Raw genomic sequence first — 16,199 nt, forward strand, 5'->3', positions numbered from 1 at the left:
CAACCTACTCCTTCCCATATGAGTGGTCCTTCTTTTGCTGATGGAAGCATATTGCGGTATATTACCCGTCTTTACCCCTCCTGCACCTCCTCCTAATGGTGACCTTTTGCCCACGATGGCCCCGCTATGCCAGCACCGCATCGACAGCAGTTATCCCGGCCGCATATCCAATGATCCTTCTTGCTGCACCTCCATATCCGACACCTTGCCAGCTCAGTTACTCGCGGTAATCCCTCTCTGGTCACGTTTACATTAGGCTCTAACCACATTCTGTCCCTTCCATCTCTATATATGTGACGGCTCGGCGGAATAGGAGTCGGGAGGCATGATAAGGAAGGTCACGTGGAGATAGCAGTCCTGTTTACACTGTTTGTTTCTCCTCGTTGATATCTGCTGATCCCGCACATGATACCTGCACTTGCGGATTACCACACTTAGCCACATTTTCGTATGTATGTTACTGTTGTAGCGATATTGGGCTACACGTAAGCTAATTCATATGATTGGTCCCTGATCTGGTGGCATAGCCGAATAAGATTAAACACTAAGTGTCGCAACAAACCCTTGCGACGGAAGTTCTGCTGCATACAGTACGTCGATTGTCTGACGCTACAGGATTTCCATGGCATTAATTGCGCACGCGAGGCTTATTTACCTCTTGGATAAAATTTTCAGCCTCTCGTAATGCAATTCCGTACTGTGATATCGTCAGGGACGGAAAGAAAGATGGCGCTGGCGGCGTGCTACGTAAGACAGTTATCACCTTTCGACTCCCCCCTATGGCAACGGTAACAAGTCTGAGTTTCGCGAGCCCTTCCGTTTTGCCCGATAATGGCGTCAAGCTTGTGCTTGTGGTGATCATAGACTGGCCCGGGCGATGCACCACCATGTCGCGGCCTGGCGATGATGGCAAGAACAATATGGAGGGCTATGTAGAACCGGGTGAGCCCGTGCAGGGCTTTCCGGAATCGGGCGATGGCTTGTTAGATCTCCTATTTACCAGCACGCGTGGGTCGATATCGAAAGGTCAGAGGATGAAGAGATGGAGTACATTGGCTTTGACGCGGCTGAAGGAACAGAATCTAAGCCTTTTATTATGTAATGTATGTATAGGTCCAATGATCTTCATACCGACCTTGCAGTATCTTGAAATCAAGCGATGACACGAGAAGTCGGCGGAAGGCTCTGGTCGGCTTCCCTCTCCTAGAGAATTCTTGTATTTCGGCTTGTAGGAGAAAACTAGCGTGTCGCGGTTCCCCCAAGTCGCAGTGTGTATCTGCCAGACCGCAGAGGACCTGATCGCGAGCTACATCACCTGCAAGCAGGGTATTGTGGCAACTCTGAAGTACCTCTTCTGCTTCCCTTAGTTGCCCTTGGCATCGATAGACTTTAGACAGAGCAATGGACTTGCTCGGAATGATCCTCAATTCCATCAAGGAAGGATTCATGGAGACCTCCCAGCCGTGGATAGCTTCATAAGCGCAATCATATTGCTGACTTTGAAGCAGATTCTCAAGATGTGAGACGTATAAATGACCGTGTATCGCATGCAACCTTTTTTCAAAGGCACCCGTCTTCGGTCGGCTCTTCCATGTATTCATCGATAATCCTTCAGAGCCAATGAAATCTGCCCGTAAACGAACGCTTCGCCGATAGGCAACAGCCGCGTGGAGATATTCCGGTCGTCCATCGTCTAGCAACTCAGTTGCTAGCCAGGGCTTTGTTGGAGGCTCCAATCTGCATAGTTGGCGACATCGTTGGTGCCTCAAGTGCTTTTCTCGATTGAATTTGAATAAATCTCTGCCAATCGCAATGATCTGTCTCCAGACAGTATTTAAGACCGATATATTTTCCCAAGTCATTCGGATTAGCTCCAGCTTTCTAAAGCTGACATTGCCACAGATAAATCCACCGTTAACTCGCGCCACTTCCTCTATCAACCGAGGGCACCATGACCCAAGAACACGTCCTTCCACCGGTTCCTGCCAGGCACGCGGACTTCGTCCCATACATCCAATCCCGGCCCAACAAACCGATTTCAGATCTGATGGGGCCTTACAACGACTATGATGCCATGATGCGCAGGACTTTCGCCCAGCTGCCAGGCCATCCGGCCACCAAGGACAATTTCATGAACATTGTGCCACTGTTTGACGCTAGCGGCTCCGTGAACCTGAAAGTCCGCGCTCGTGACCTTTCAGCAGAATCACAAGAGATTAAGTCTAAGTATATGATGGTCCTTAAAGATGAGGACCGCAGACCGGATGGCTCCCCCGCGGTGGTCGCTAGCCTCAAGGAGTTCCAAACAAATTTCTCGATCTTCTGCGAGGGCTCCCTCAGCAATCTCGACTGGAATAACGTTGTCGCCGCAGGGAGTGCGGTAGCTACCTCACTGCTACCGATTCCAGAAAAGTACGCTCATTCAAAGCGCGGTCTTCGTCAATTCTACCATGAAAAGTTTGCACCTGCGTCCGACGTCGATCTTTTTCTTTACGGTCTATCTGAGGAGCAGGCAATGGAGAAGATTAAGCAAATTAAAGCATCCGTCAGGAGCTCAATTTTACCGGAGACAACTACCGTTCGGACCAAACATGCCATTACTATTAGTGCTTCGTCTCTATAGATCTGTTGCAGAAATCCTGACAGGATTCGATGTTGATTGTTCATGTACAGCATACAACGGGCGTCAGGTGTACCTCGCTCCGCGAGCAGTCGGAGCCTACATCACCCAGATTAACAATATAGATCTGTCAAGACGCTCGCCATCCTATGAAAGCCGCCTGTCAAAGTACTCCCGTAGGGGCTTCGAAATATTTTGGCCAGACCTTGACCGTTCCCGGGTCGACCCAGTACGAGCAATCGCCCTTTTGTCTGCTATCTCCCACTAATTCAAACATAGATGATCTTTGAACGAAACTTCGCACGAACGTTTGGCCTAGCTCGTTTGCTGGTCCTGGAGAAACTGCCGAAGCCCTCCGATCGGCAAGCATATTTGCGTAAAAGACGCCAGGGACGGGGTCGACCCAACAACTACATTTCCGCAACGCCTCTGGAGGAGTGTCTGAAAGATGATCACAACGATGAGATCGCAGATTGCGTCGAAGAGGATGAAGCGTCAGAATACCACACCTGCGTGTGTCTCCTGATGGTTGCGCAGATTCAATGACACTAATCGAAGTTTAGACAATCCCGTACGGCATCGAGTTCAATGCCAAGAAGATTGAAAAATGTCTCTATAATCAAGATCAGCTCCTCAATACGGAATGGAACCGACCAGAAGGCCGTGGGGTAAACCTGCACCGCCATCCCGCTTTCTTCGGCAGCGTGGTGGATGTTATGAGTGACTGCTGTGGCTATTGTCCTCAACCAGCCACCCTGGAGGAGCGGGTGGTGGCTGCAAAGGAAGGCAAGCGCTGTGTCGGGCGATCTAACTTTCCCCAAGGACAACTGTCAAAATGAGCTAGTCCATATTAGGACATCATGTGAAATATTCTAGCGAAGCTGCAGATATAGTGCCTTCGCTCCCAAAGGAGCGGTTAGGCACACACATACAAGATACAACCTCTTGTGTGAGATACGAATACACAGAATGATCCCATCCAAAAAAGGATTACCACAGTAATTCTAACAATTAAGAGTCTCATTCGCTCTAAAAGATACCTGTCTATCTCTATATCTATTATTACTATCATTACTCAATCCAAATCCTACCTATAAAACGATTTGCCCTACCGTAATCCGAATCCCTCTTTAACATGACAACCGCCCAAGATATAACCATACGACTCAACACCCAGGAGGACTGGATGCAGTGGCAGACCCAATTTGAAGGTCTAGCTAGAGGCAAGGATATTTGGGATATCATTACTGGCGATGGAGCAGAGTTATCAAAGCCTGGAATGCCCAATGCGGCGGATTATCTTCCTCCACCCGCCAACAGCACCCGGAGTACCTCCACAGGACCCCAACTATCCCAGGCAGAGCATCAACTGGCTTGGACAATCTATCGAGTCAATTTGGAGGAAAATAATAAACAGAAAGTGGAGTTGAACAAGATTAGGGAGTGGATTCAGAAGACTGTATCACCATAGGTCTATGAATTCTGCTGCATTCCATCTGAATCTTTAAAGGATTGGTATGACAATCTAAAGAAGAACGTTGGGATTGATGAGTTTAGAGTCAAGGAACTGGCTTGAGAGGCCTACCAGAAGGCCATCAAGACTCCATGATCAAAGGATATCCATGCTTGGATAAACAATTGGGAATTGGCTATACAGAAAGCCATGAAAGCAAAGATTGCAGTTGCTAATTCTCTAGGTGATTAGATTAAAGACTTTCTAACCGCTGTATGACCTTTGAACCCTCATTAGGTAGAATCTTATTGGATAAATAAGAAGCAGGACATTCAAGAAGGAAGTTTATCCTTTAGATTAGTTGCGCAGGACTTCCGTGATAGCATGAATTAAATGGGAACCTCCCAAAGTAAAATTGCTAAGGGATCATTCAGTCCTACCTTTGGAGCTTATGGCAAAGGTAGTAATGCCTCTATCTCTGGAGCTTATGGCAGAGATAGTGATGAAGATAAGGCACCCGCACCAACAAGGAGGTCCTAAAAGCGAAAGCGGAGTACTGAAGATCATGGATCACTGCAGGAGTTCAAAAGGAATGACCCGGGATCATTAAGACTAACAAGGTCCTGCCGAGCTTGTGGACAACTTCATGATTGGAAGGAATGCTTCTATTTATTTCCTAATAAGGCCTCAGAAGGATTCAAGGAGCGTCCTGCTATTAGAAGGCTAGTAAATCTATCCTTGAAGGATGATCAAAGCTTTGCAAAACAGGTGGAAGAGGAGAAGAAGGCATACAATCAAGACGAGTGACTAGTACGAGAGGTTGGAAGAATGCCAGCTTCTTTTGCCTTGCTTCCATCAACATACCCATTAAATAACTCTGCAATCCTTGATTCAGGGACCATAATTCATATCTTCAATAAGCTATCCTGATTCGAAAGTTTTTAAACAGCACCACCAGGAGACTTTATATGGGCAGGGGACTCAAAAGTTCCCATTCAGGGATATGGCAATGTTAACATTACAGTCAACTCATCACTAAGAGGGAGACAAGCAGTGCTACTCCTCGATGATGTTGCCTATTACCCAAATATGGTATGCAATCTGGTGTCACTAAGGAAGTTACACCAAATGAATCTTTGGTGGGATAATCAGCTGGGTCAGAATGTCATTCGAACAAAGGAAGGGATCCCAATTGCCTACCTCGAGGACCGACATGATCAATTTGTCATTGAATATCAGCCGGAAGGATACGCAAGTTTCACCACGACTAGGCCTTCCTATTAAATTCGAAATTCAGTGCTAGCAGATGCTTAAAGGTGGCACCTTCGCCTAGGGCACCCAGGTCCTCAAGCAATAGAGCACCTAGTCAACGCTTCAAAAGGTGCTAGAATCCGTGGGCCAACAACGGTGGAATGTGATGCTTATGGAATTGCTAAAATGAAACGGCAGGTTAGGAGGACTCCGAGAGATATCGAGGAAGGACCTGGATTACAACTAGCGATTGACTTTCACGACTTTGAGAAAGGATATCAAGACTTTCGAAGCCTCATGCTGGTTACAGACAGGTGGTCTGGGCTTGTGTGGGATTACTATCTACAGGACCGGACTTCAGACATGATTATTAAGGCATCAGAGGACCTATTTAGGACTCTAAAGCATCAATACAACATCACACCGAGAATCATTGAATGCGACAATGAGATCGTTACCCGAAAGCCTCAAGTCTGTGCATTTATTTGCTCTAAAGGCATTAAGGTTGAGCCTTCTGCTCCCAACACACAGTCATAAAATGGAGGAGCAGAACGCTCAGGGGGTGTAATAAAGGACAAGGCTCGGGCCATGCGGGAAGGTGCAAAACTGCCTGCATTTCTATGGCCAGAGATTGTACGAGCAGCAGTATACCTATTCAACCGGACACCTCATTATCAAGCCAACTGGAAGGCTCCAATTGATAGATTTCATACCTATATTGCGCACAGTGAAGGGGTTGTGGTAGAGGATCGGAAGCCTCAGCAAGCACATCTAAAGGTCTATGGGTGCAAGGCCTTTACAAATGCAACAGTGCGTACGTCTTCGCCTGCCTGATCAAGAGCTTGCTTAGGATGCTTTGGATGTCCTTGTAGCCGGTCAGTATCTCATTTAAGGTCTGATGATGCTGTTGAGCACGTCTGGCCGATTGTGCTCCTCCTTGTGACCATAGGCGGGCCCTGCGATGACTCCGCGTTCAGGTTCGGGCCCGTGCTGGTGCGCACGTCGCCGGCCCTGTTCGTCTCGTTGATCACAGACAAGAAGGGGTTCTTGGGCGCGGTCGGCTGCATCTGGTTCTCGAACAGGTTGAAGCCCGAGGCCGTGCTCCGGCCCACTTCGAGAAGATGGACGCGGCTCTGACCCTCGTCGCGGTGTTGGACGTGATCACGGGCGAGGCGTTAACGACATGAGTACGAGCACCTGAGCATCATCGCGAACCTGGCCGTGTACTGGTCGAAATCATGGTGTCCGTGTTCCTGCTCTCGCGCATAAACGCCTGCTCGATCACGACCGCCACCAGCGACATGACCTGGCTCAGGACCTGGACCGAGGGCGTGCAGCCGATGCAGGTCAGAGGCGAGTACGACATCACGCCGGCGAACGTGGGCAGGACCCCGTTCTTGTAGGGGCTGATCCCCACGCACAAGCACTTGATCGAGCTCATGGTCGCGATCATCGTCATGTACCTAGGGACGTTCGGATACGTGATCGGTTCCGCGATCCTCTGCAGATTCTTGGAGCATGTCCATGGTCAGCTCCGCGCACGAGTTTTTGATGTCGGTGTCGATCGTGACCAGCTTCGTGGTATCGAGCGAGGTCTTGGGCGACCATCTCGCACTGCATGCGCATGAACGGGTTCATCATGATGTAGCTTATTCGTAGGCGTGAGCTTCTCCTTTTCAACGCGAACATCAGATGCTGCTGCACGAAGTCCAAGAGCAACTCGAGGATCAAGTTCAAAACCAGAACGCATGGCGCCCGTCATCCCATTCATCATGATGACACGACCTAGAGGAAGTTGACGCCCGGACCCTGCTTCTCGCCCTCGTTCGTGAACTGCTTCGTGTTCATACTCGCGAATGGGTTCATGTTGGCGCCGCCGCCGGTGTTGGAGATGGTGACTGTCGTGTTCCGCGCCCGGTCACGGACCTGTTCCTGACGCTGGGCGGCACTGGCTCCATGATCACGTCCTTGAGCAGCCAATGGTTCAAGACCCAGTCCTCGTCCTTGCCAACGGCCACGACATCAGCGTACATCTTCTTGGGCAACCTCTCGTCCGGCTTCAGCACCCCGAGTCCGAGCTTGAACTCGCTCAGCGGCAGATCCGGGAGGATAGTGTTCATCGTGGCCGACAGCGGGATCTCATTCGCAAATCCTTGCGCCTGGGAGTGGAACTAGGGCATGACGTCAATGGTCGAGGAGATCGACCAAGTCATGCTCACGCCGCAGGAGAGGGTCATGGCCTCATCTTGTTGACGTTCCTGAGTGTGGAACGTCAAGGCGGTCATGGAGAGGGACTCGACGTCATGTACCCTCTCGGCTTTGACACCGCGGCCATGTGGACGTCAGGGGGCTCAAGCGTGATAAGGGACCCGGAGCCCGACGTGATGCTGGACACGAACATCGACTCAACCTTGGGCTCGATCCTCTTGGGGAACATGAGCATGATCACGCACAAAATCACCAGCATGGGGACGGCATTATGATCCCCATGAGGATGAACACAGACATTGAGGTGATCGACTGGGCGTCCGACTATTAGCAGAAGAACGGGAACATGCAGATGCGGAAAAGGAAGAACAAGTTGCACCCTTGGTCTTCGAATTTGAACCGACCATCAACGCGAATGTCAACATCGATCGCAATACAGCTACAAAGTTCATTGAGATTCTTCCTTGAAGTCCAGTTACCTTGAAAAATTGATGAATTTGAAATGCATGCCGGAGGAGGGCAACCAACCCCCCCTGCGGAGGCGACCAACTCTTTCGTCAATGACCAGATTTGCTTACAAATTAATCTGCACGACAACTATGTGTACATATCCAGATGCGCTGGCTTACTAAACTCAGTCTCAAATTTCTCGGTCGACTTTGCCGCCAATTCCAGGTGTTCATAACTCATTTGTTTCCTGTCAACGGTAGCCAGTGCGTGCGCGATGGAAGTAAGATTTTTGATCTAATTTGCCTTGGTTACTAGGTGAGATTAGATGCGTGTGACTGTCTTCTTACCTCTCGTCCATTCAAAGCAATGTGCCCCAAACGGCAAAGGTCATCATCATTGATGATGCTGGGACCTTTTGGTGTACAAGCTTTGGAGGTGAAATGTCTCCAGACCTCCTTGCGAGATTCTTCTGTCAGATCTTCGTATTTGATCTTAAGATGGATTCGGCTCAGAACCGCATCGTCAAACTCAATGGCGCGATTTGATGTGAGAAAAAGGATGCCCTCGTAGTATTCCAATTTCCGAAGAAGAACGGTCAGAAGACGATTATAGGCATCAAGGTAAGAGGTGCGCCGTTCCATAAACGCATCAGCCTCGTCGAAGAGGATAACTGCATTAAAATGCTTCGCCACCTTGAATATCATATCAAGCTGGTATTCCAGCGCGTAGAGGTCCCCATGATCGACGATCAATTCACCGGCCGATATCTAGACGCCTTAGTTGATAATAATTGAGATCGGCACTGATTTCTTACCGAGTAAAGAGGGAGCTTGAACCACTCTGCTATTGCTTCAACTGTAAACGTCTTACCGACGCCTGTCAGCCCCCTAGAGAAGGATCTTAGAGAGAATTCCACGACCCCTCCACTCTTAGAGAACTTTTGGTAGTTGCCCGATATTGATCAAATCCGGTCTAGCGTCAAAGAAGCAGATCTGCCTTCTTGCCCCACTTGAGCGGAACCAAAGTCACGTGCATAAGCCCCAGTATGTTTTAGATAGATTCGCGATGCATCTATTGAACCATCAGGAACCAAATATGATTTTATCAAGATTTTGCCCGCTCGAGTCTGAAATGTACTGTCGCATTGTGCCGTGGACTTTGTCTTTTTCTTCGCCAGACCCAAGAACGACGTCGCAGAATGACACAAAAACAAGATCCCGGAAATGTGCCAGGCATGAGAGCACATCTGTGGACTTCTTTGTGAATTGAGCATAGTCAGAAAGAGTGCAAAGAAGGCTGGAATCTGAAAGCAAACATCCATTTGTGTTAGGGTGATTATCAGTGAACGACGAAACCCCTTTTATTAGGCTAGTTATGACTGCTTGGTTATCCCCGAGTCCCAGCTCTTTCCGCCTCAATTCCAAGTTGTTGATATCACACACCTGTCCAATAAGGTCATCGAGCTCTTTCTTCCATCTCTCAGTATTTGGCCGAGTCCGGGGATGATTCTTGAATGGATCGAATTGTATAATTTGGAGCTCCTGGGATGCCGTTCTTTCTTCATCTTCGGAAGCGGGCGGGGTGTGGATGGCTATCTCCCGTGGATATTCGTAAGGCTGCGGGTCATATCCGGCTGTTGGAGTAGGCGACTTCGTTCGACACCAGAGGTAACAAGAAAAGGAAGTGATAGCCATACGGCATTCGAGAGAGGCCATGTTTTTTATTTTAGTTGTTTCGTGCTTGACATGACAGCATCCATGGGGGGCTTTGTATGGGTTAAGGGGCTGTAAGGTCCTATGTATCTTTCCTGTGCATTACATGCAATGTACTCCCCAGCACCTCTTCTCTCACGTAGCTAATCAAGTACTGCCCTGAAAGTATTCGCCGCACTCTCACAATAGTACGGCCATTGTGCCAAATTCTCTCTACTGCGGTGCTTCACCTGACATGGCTGCAAATGCAGACGGATGCCATCTCCCCAAAATGAAGGACTGTGGACAATCTCGACTCTATCAGGCACGTGAAATATCAGAAATGGGGACCTAGTTAAGCCAATATCGCTTAGCGCCGTGGTTGGGAATCGAAGGAACTGTTAATGTCCTGTATATTGCGGGAACTTTAAATCCAGATAAGTGAGGTCAACGCAGATTGACATGGGGAAAAAAATTTGCCACAAGTCAGAGTGAAGCTCTTGTCGCTCGGCTGCGATCTCACATTGGCCTTTACAACGTTTCAGGTTGATGTCCCATTGGGAGTTATTCACCAGCCAGTGGGCAAGATTAAAGGTATTTCTGGCGCCGCTGTACGTGATGGGAGAATTGGAAACTGCGTAAGGACAGTGAAACAAAGTGATAGTGGAATCATGCTGCTTTGGGGTCTTCATCTGGTGCTGCTGGAGGCTGACATGCAAATTTTTAGTGGCAATGAAGCTTCACCAGACCTTACAGTTTCAGTGCCTTACGAGCCGAATTACCTGGCCTATTATTATTCTGCTGAGGACGTTTGGTCGAGAATGACCTTCATTATGTGATTAGTAGGGCCATGAGTCTGAGCGTCTTTCTGTCTGCTGTCAGGGAGGCTTTCAGAAGAGGGCATGACTGGACTGGTAGCAAAATCCTATAGGAGTGGTATCCAGACTTAGTCAAGCATGACGCGGATTGGCACGCAGATATTGATCCTGAGGCCCCTAATCGTTCAATATGGTCATAAAAGGGCTACGAGAGCACGCCCTCGCCTTCGGTTTGATTCTTGCGGTTTATCCCGAAGTACTCCATGCAGATGTTCAGTGTATTATGCACTGCAACACAGTACATGGGGAAACATCTGGCTCGGGCCAGCTTCTTTTGCCCTTTTGTATTGATTCCTGTTGCTTCACTTTGCTTTAAAAGCCACCTAATCCTGCTGAAATTGCCAGTAGCGCCTCTAAATGATTATGTCTAGAGAGATTCCAGGGAGATAAGCTTAACATCTTTTGATCATATCAGGGCTCAAACCCTTTGAGCCTGAACAAGATTAGCACCTCTCAATCGGTCGGGTGAAGGCATAGAATTGAGACCAAATCCTTCCATTATTTTCTTAAGTCAATAGATATCAATTATTTGCTCGGCTTAAGAAACCAACCAATTTCCCTTTTGAAGCTCCTATCCGGAATGCCCAAGAATACCATGACACGACTTTGGCGATTCGTATATCCACTTCTACCAATTTGAAAGCTCGCTGTTCCTCCGGCGTCACGAAGATTGGGTAAGTTATCTAGGGAGAGAGCGCACTGCAGCTCCACCTCTCCGACCATGATGTGGTTGTCGAAATCTAGGCATCTTGGATGACCATTAAATCTTCGTCAGCAGCCCAACTTTGACGAAGTGACTTAATTAATGCCATTTCTTGTGGACCGAAATTAGCTTCAGTTGCCGATCAATGCTGGTCAGGCACTTCAATGTGACGCGAGAGGCCTTTTGTGTCAAACATTTACTTAAACTTTGAGCCATACACTTGTACTCTACAATGATAGTAATAGGCTATTATACAAAAGGAATTTAACAAGTTCTTCATCATTTGATTCATAGAATCATGTCAGACTCAATTAATTGACTATATAGCCATATCTACTTTGGCTTAGAAATTATCATACATATTGAGATTATCATATGAGATATAAACCATTAGCAGTTAAAGAAACAAATGGGTTAGTGTATAAGATGAGTTCAAATAATGGTAAGAATATCATCTCTGCCCAATAACTATGAAACCACTGATCGATGGTCAAATTTTCTTTACTGGATTTATGGATAACGCTAATATGAATTATGTTTGATCAAGTCATATAACTGTGGATCATGTCACTATGAATTGCAGGATTACATGACGGGGATTTAGAAGGCTCTTCAAGAGTCAGTAGGACATGTGTGTTGCTTTGTGAATGATCATCAAGAATAGGCCACCCCGACTGCTCGTCAGCTGTTGGCTCCAGGAAAGTCCCTGTTTCACAATGCTCATGTCTAAGGTGACCGAAGTTGATGCAGCTAAGTAAGGCCTCTTAGTCCTTGAATGTAGAAGGAATGGACTATCCATAGCGGACAGAAGTAGTAAGCTCGCTGGGTATCTGACAGAATGGACAGAGATTGGGGTCAGTGTTAGGTCTCTCATGTCCTTCAGTATAGTATGGGGCGCGAGGAGAGGCAGCAGTGGCTAGCGAAGGTAAGGGCATAGCTGAGGAAGGGAAGAGATTGGCAGAAGATGAATCGAGCAGGGGTGGTAGCCATGGAATACACTGCAACTCAGAGTAATTAGTTTTATTCCTCAGTTGATTCGGGGGAAGTACCTCCTCTTCGCACAACATTCTTGAGCTGTTGCTGCCTGACCCAATGACGCGCGGTGGGAAGACTTGACCCTGTTCCTGCATTTCAAATCAGTACATAAAATAGTAAACGCTGCAATAAAGAGATTCAAGGCGTCAAACTGCGAAAGAAGATGAATTCAGAGCGAATGTTTTCAGGACTTACGGAAGGGGGATGGGCGGGGTCTGCAATCCGCCACGATGCAGCTCGACGGGACGGACCGAACGATACCCAGACCATCCAGGTTGGACGTCTAGGGGAGACCGGCGAGGCCGAAGCGGTGCCCGGACTTGGGGGTGGTGGCGGCCATACGTGAGACGCCGACCAGGTCTGCGAGAGCCGTCTAGTAGCACCAACAGCAGCAGCACATCCCAGAGCGGATCCCCCATCGCCTCCCGGCAGTTAAGCGCCACCTGGTAGTCCTCCAGCACCTGCCGGTTCCCTCGCTCGAACATCCGCATCTGCTGCGCGAATTTCTCCCGGAAAATCCCCCAAACCTGTTGGAACGGAATCGCGCACCCTGAGCCCATCACCTGCCGTTTCACCGGCCGCCCTGCCCGGTCCGCTGCTTCGATCGCCGCCGGTTTGAGGCTGCCCAGCCGTCACGACCTTAGTGGAGATCAACTGGAATGCCGTGTGCAGCACGGTGAACCATGTGGAGTGCACGGACGACCACGCCTGCCGCGCCCCGATTGTCCATGGTACAGCTCACGCGCGAAATCCTGCCGCCCTTGGTGAGTCACCCGCACCTGTAGCTCTGCTGACGTTCCCACGAGTGGGAGGAGGGTCTGATAGGATCTAGAGAGGTCAGTCCACCGTCATGGAAAGAGTGAAAGAAGGGCGGGGGGGAGGAGGGAGGTGCAAGAAGACACCAGGGAGAAGCCATACTGCTAGAAAAATGGGTTTGGACACTCCGCCCAGGATGTAATCACTGCCTGCTGCTCACCAGCCCCCAGTGCTGCTGGGTCAGGGACACCGTCCCTGGGGCAGCCGAGGGAGCAGCTGATGCCGGACAAACTCCCGCTCTGGGGGATCCACAAGTCCCAGAAAACTTCCTTAAGAAACTCCGTCGCCCCGTGCGGTCCCTGGATGCCCCGATGCTGAATTCCTGGAACCACAGAAGACTGTGCCGCGCCATCGCCACATCCGCTCCGTAATGCAACGCCAGTCCTGCCGCGTGGAGCAGGATCGGCCGTCCAGTATGGCTGCGCGGCCACCGGCCGTGGTGCAGGATTCCATCCCCCGTCCGGAGGCCGAGCAGCTGTGGCGGCACATACGGCCACCCACCGTGCACAAGGCTGTCCATTGTCCCCAGGGGACGCAGCATGGACAGCATCAGCGCCATGGCCGTCCCAGTGAAGCAGTACAGTCCCAGCCGTCCAGCACCGCCATTCCTTCTGATAGGGCCAACCCAAGACCGCATGATCCGCGGGACTGAAATCGTCCGAGCATCTCGTCCGTGACCACTTCCACCATCTGCGCAAACGCCCCCAACACCCCAGGGAAGACCGCCGGCCGAAACAGCCAGAGGAGGTGCAGATACGACTGGCTTTTCCGGAGGAAGAACTGCATCAGCTGGAAAATCGGCTGCACCACCGTGCGGAACTGGCGGTGCGCTGGGAGGAGCTCACTCACATCCATGGAGAGCACCTGCTCCATCCGGTATGCCACCTCGTGCGTTGTAATCTCCTGCTCAATCCGCCGCCGCTCCTGAGCAAATGACTTTGACACGGACGGGTCCTGGGGGCTGCGCTGGCCCGCCGGTTGCTCCAGCAGTCGGGTCTGCCGGGGTCGAATCCGGGCTGGAATGCTCTCCCCCTCCGTGCGGGGCAGGGCGTACGAAACGTACCCAATGTGGTCCAGGATTTATTTATGTTCCAGCTCCGTCAGCAGCTCCTGCAGCCCAGGAGGATAGAGGCCGGAGAGAGGGATCCCATCAGGTGGGGGCACCGGCCCTGCGTTCGGAAGGGGGTGAGCCGGGGAGGAATGGGAGTCAGACCCAGAGTCAGATTCGAAGTCTGGGCCCAGGCGACTCTCCTGACTGAGGGACTGTAGTTCATCCGTCACCTTGATCTAAACGTAGGCGCCAAAGTCATACGCGTGGAAGGCCGGCTGGTTCTTGGTCCAGAAGGGATTGTATGAATGGGCCTGCACATGTTCATCCCACCACGCCATGAATTCATGCTGAATGGTGGTCCATTTGTTAAGCGTGATTGTTTGCGTGCTGGGTCCATCTAACTGCCAGGAGGGTTCGATCCCCCTCCCAGCAACTTTCCGGTCAGGGAGATTGTCTTGATGTAGGAGGCCGGTGCCTCGGCGTGATGCACCTGCAGCGCACTGCGCTGGGAGGCGGCCTCCTGTCGCGCCTGGGCTTCACGCCGGGAATCAGGGAGCTCCTCCACCCGTGGCATGATTAGATGCATCATGAGATACCAGGTGTCCCGGCTCGCGGCCGACGCAATCCGGAATGTGCGATGTTCAAGGGAAAATGGGAGGAGGTGGTGCAGCTGCTTGCCGTATACGGAGCACGCCAGGACCGGAAACCAATGGTGATATTGTCAAAGAACCGCTCACTAGGCCGTGTCAGGGGCTGGAGTGGACGCCCAATGATGCCAAGATAGTCGAGAAAGAACATGGAATAGAACTCATCGCGGGTCTGAGCCGTGCGAGCTGCCGTAGTCTACTGTATATCGCTTATGGAGCATTGCGAGAGCCTGGCGGGCGTTGAAATCAGGATGGACAACTTGGCAAGAAAGTCCTGGACTACCGGCCGGTCAACATCCACGTAAGTAGAAAAAGGGTGAGGGGGTGCGGGAGCAGACGGACTTTTTACCTTATGATCTCCTATTTGATGGTTAATCCGCCAGGAATACGCAGAAGTGGGATCAACATCCTCAGCATCCTCTGGGAAGAGATTGATGTCGCTGGGCAACAGTCCATCCTCCATGTCGGACTCAGGCTCACGGGTCGCCATGAAACAGGTTGCCCCAGGTTCATCCTCATGCTCACTACTTGCACAGGGAGGCGGCGGGTTAGGGGATCCAAGAGAAGAGGGATCTTCCTCAGAGCCGGGAGAGTCGCACCACAAGACAATCCATGTGGGGTCAAGGAATAGACTTAGATCAATGAGGCGGGTATAATATGAATGTAGGCACAAGGTTTTCTGGCCCTACAAAGGCGAGAAATAACGTGTGAGTCTTGGTCGCGTCATGCAGATGACTGATGAAAGCTATCACCTTTTTTTTGCTTTTGGTTTTTGCTTCTTTTACGCGTTGCACAATTTTTCAAGTGACTTTCGGTCACGCTCATGCTGGATCATCTAGGGACTTCCATTTTTAAGCTAAGTGTTATCAGCAGCGCCCCTTCACCTCAACGATAATATTCGACCTACTACTCACCACTATAAAGCTGGATTCTTATTCTGAAATTGAGGATCGCATGTCTGAAACCTGCGAAGCCGCTAGACGCGTCAAAAATCCGAATATCAGCGCGTTATCGCGTCAATTTAGTGTTCCTTACCAGCGGCTTCGGGCACGTCTTAAGGGACGAGCAACTCGATCTTTACGTCCTACTCCAGCGAAAGCGCTTGACGATGCGCAAGAAAAGGCCCTAATTCGTTGGATTCAACAGTTAGGTTCTCTGCATACTCCGCCTACTCCTGCAATGATTAAACGTACTGCGAATTCAATTCTTCAGCGGAATGCGGAAGGCACGGAGAACAAGGCACCGCGTACAGTTGGCAACGCCTGGGTCTATCGCTTTATTAAACGCCTACCAGACGAATTCACGTTGGTCAAGCAGAAACCAAAGGAGAAAAAACGCCTAAATGCAGAGGATCTTGGTCTAATTCAACATTGGTACGATGTTTTAGAGGGGTTCA

The 16,199-nt window shown here is 50.1% G+C and overlaps 2 protein-coding genes across 2 annotated transcripts; one reads left to right on the forward strand and one right to left on the reverse strand.

The window, feature by feature from the left end:
• Positions 1–1,951: 1,951 nt before the first annotated feature.
• CDV56_101154 (uncharacterized protein) lies at positions 1,952–3,459 on the forward strand (the record flags this gene model as incomplete). Its single annotated transcript, XM_026754773.1, has 4 exons — positions 1,952–2,606; positions 2,674–2,849; positions 2,900–3,133; positions 3,184–3,459. 4 exons carry the CDS (start codon positions 1,952–1,954, stop codon positions 3,457–3,459), a joined length of 1,341 nt encoding a protein of 446 aa, XP_026610427.1.
• A 2,753-nt stretch (positions 3,460–6,212) lies between these two features.
• CDV56_101773 (uncharacterized protein) lies at positions 6,213–15,266 on the reverse strand (the record flags this gene model as incomplete). Its single annotated transcript, XM_026755392.1, has 17 exons — positions 6,213–6,457; positions 6,540–6,750; positions 6,806–6,938; positions 7,251–7,495; positions 7,544–7,582; positions 7,651–7,844; positions 8,162–8,276; positions 8,330–8,749; positions 8,797–8,869; positions 12,485–12,910; positions 13,032–13,107; positions 13,266–13,753; positions 13,806–14,101; positions 14,270–14,360; positions 14,418–14,685; positions 14,753–14,999; positions 15,153–15,266. 17 exons carry the CDS (start codon positions 15,264–15,266, stop codon positions 6,213–6,215), a joined length of 3,681 nt encoding a protein of 1,226 aa, XP_026610428.1.
• Between the last annotated feature and the right edge of the window lie 933 nt (positions 15,267–16,199).

This window comes from Aspergillus thermomutatus (assembly GCF_002237265.1).
Source record: "Aspergillus thermomutatus strain HMR AF 39 chromosome Unknown NODE_316, whole genome shotgun sequence".
In the NCBI taxonomy this organism is placed as follows: Eukaryota; Fungi; Ascomycota; class Eurotiomycetes; order Eurotiales; family Aspergillaceae; genus Aspergillus; species Aspergillus thermomutatus.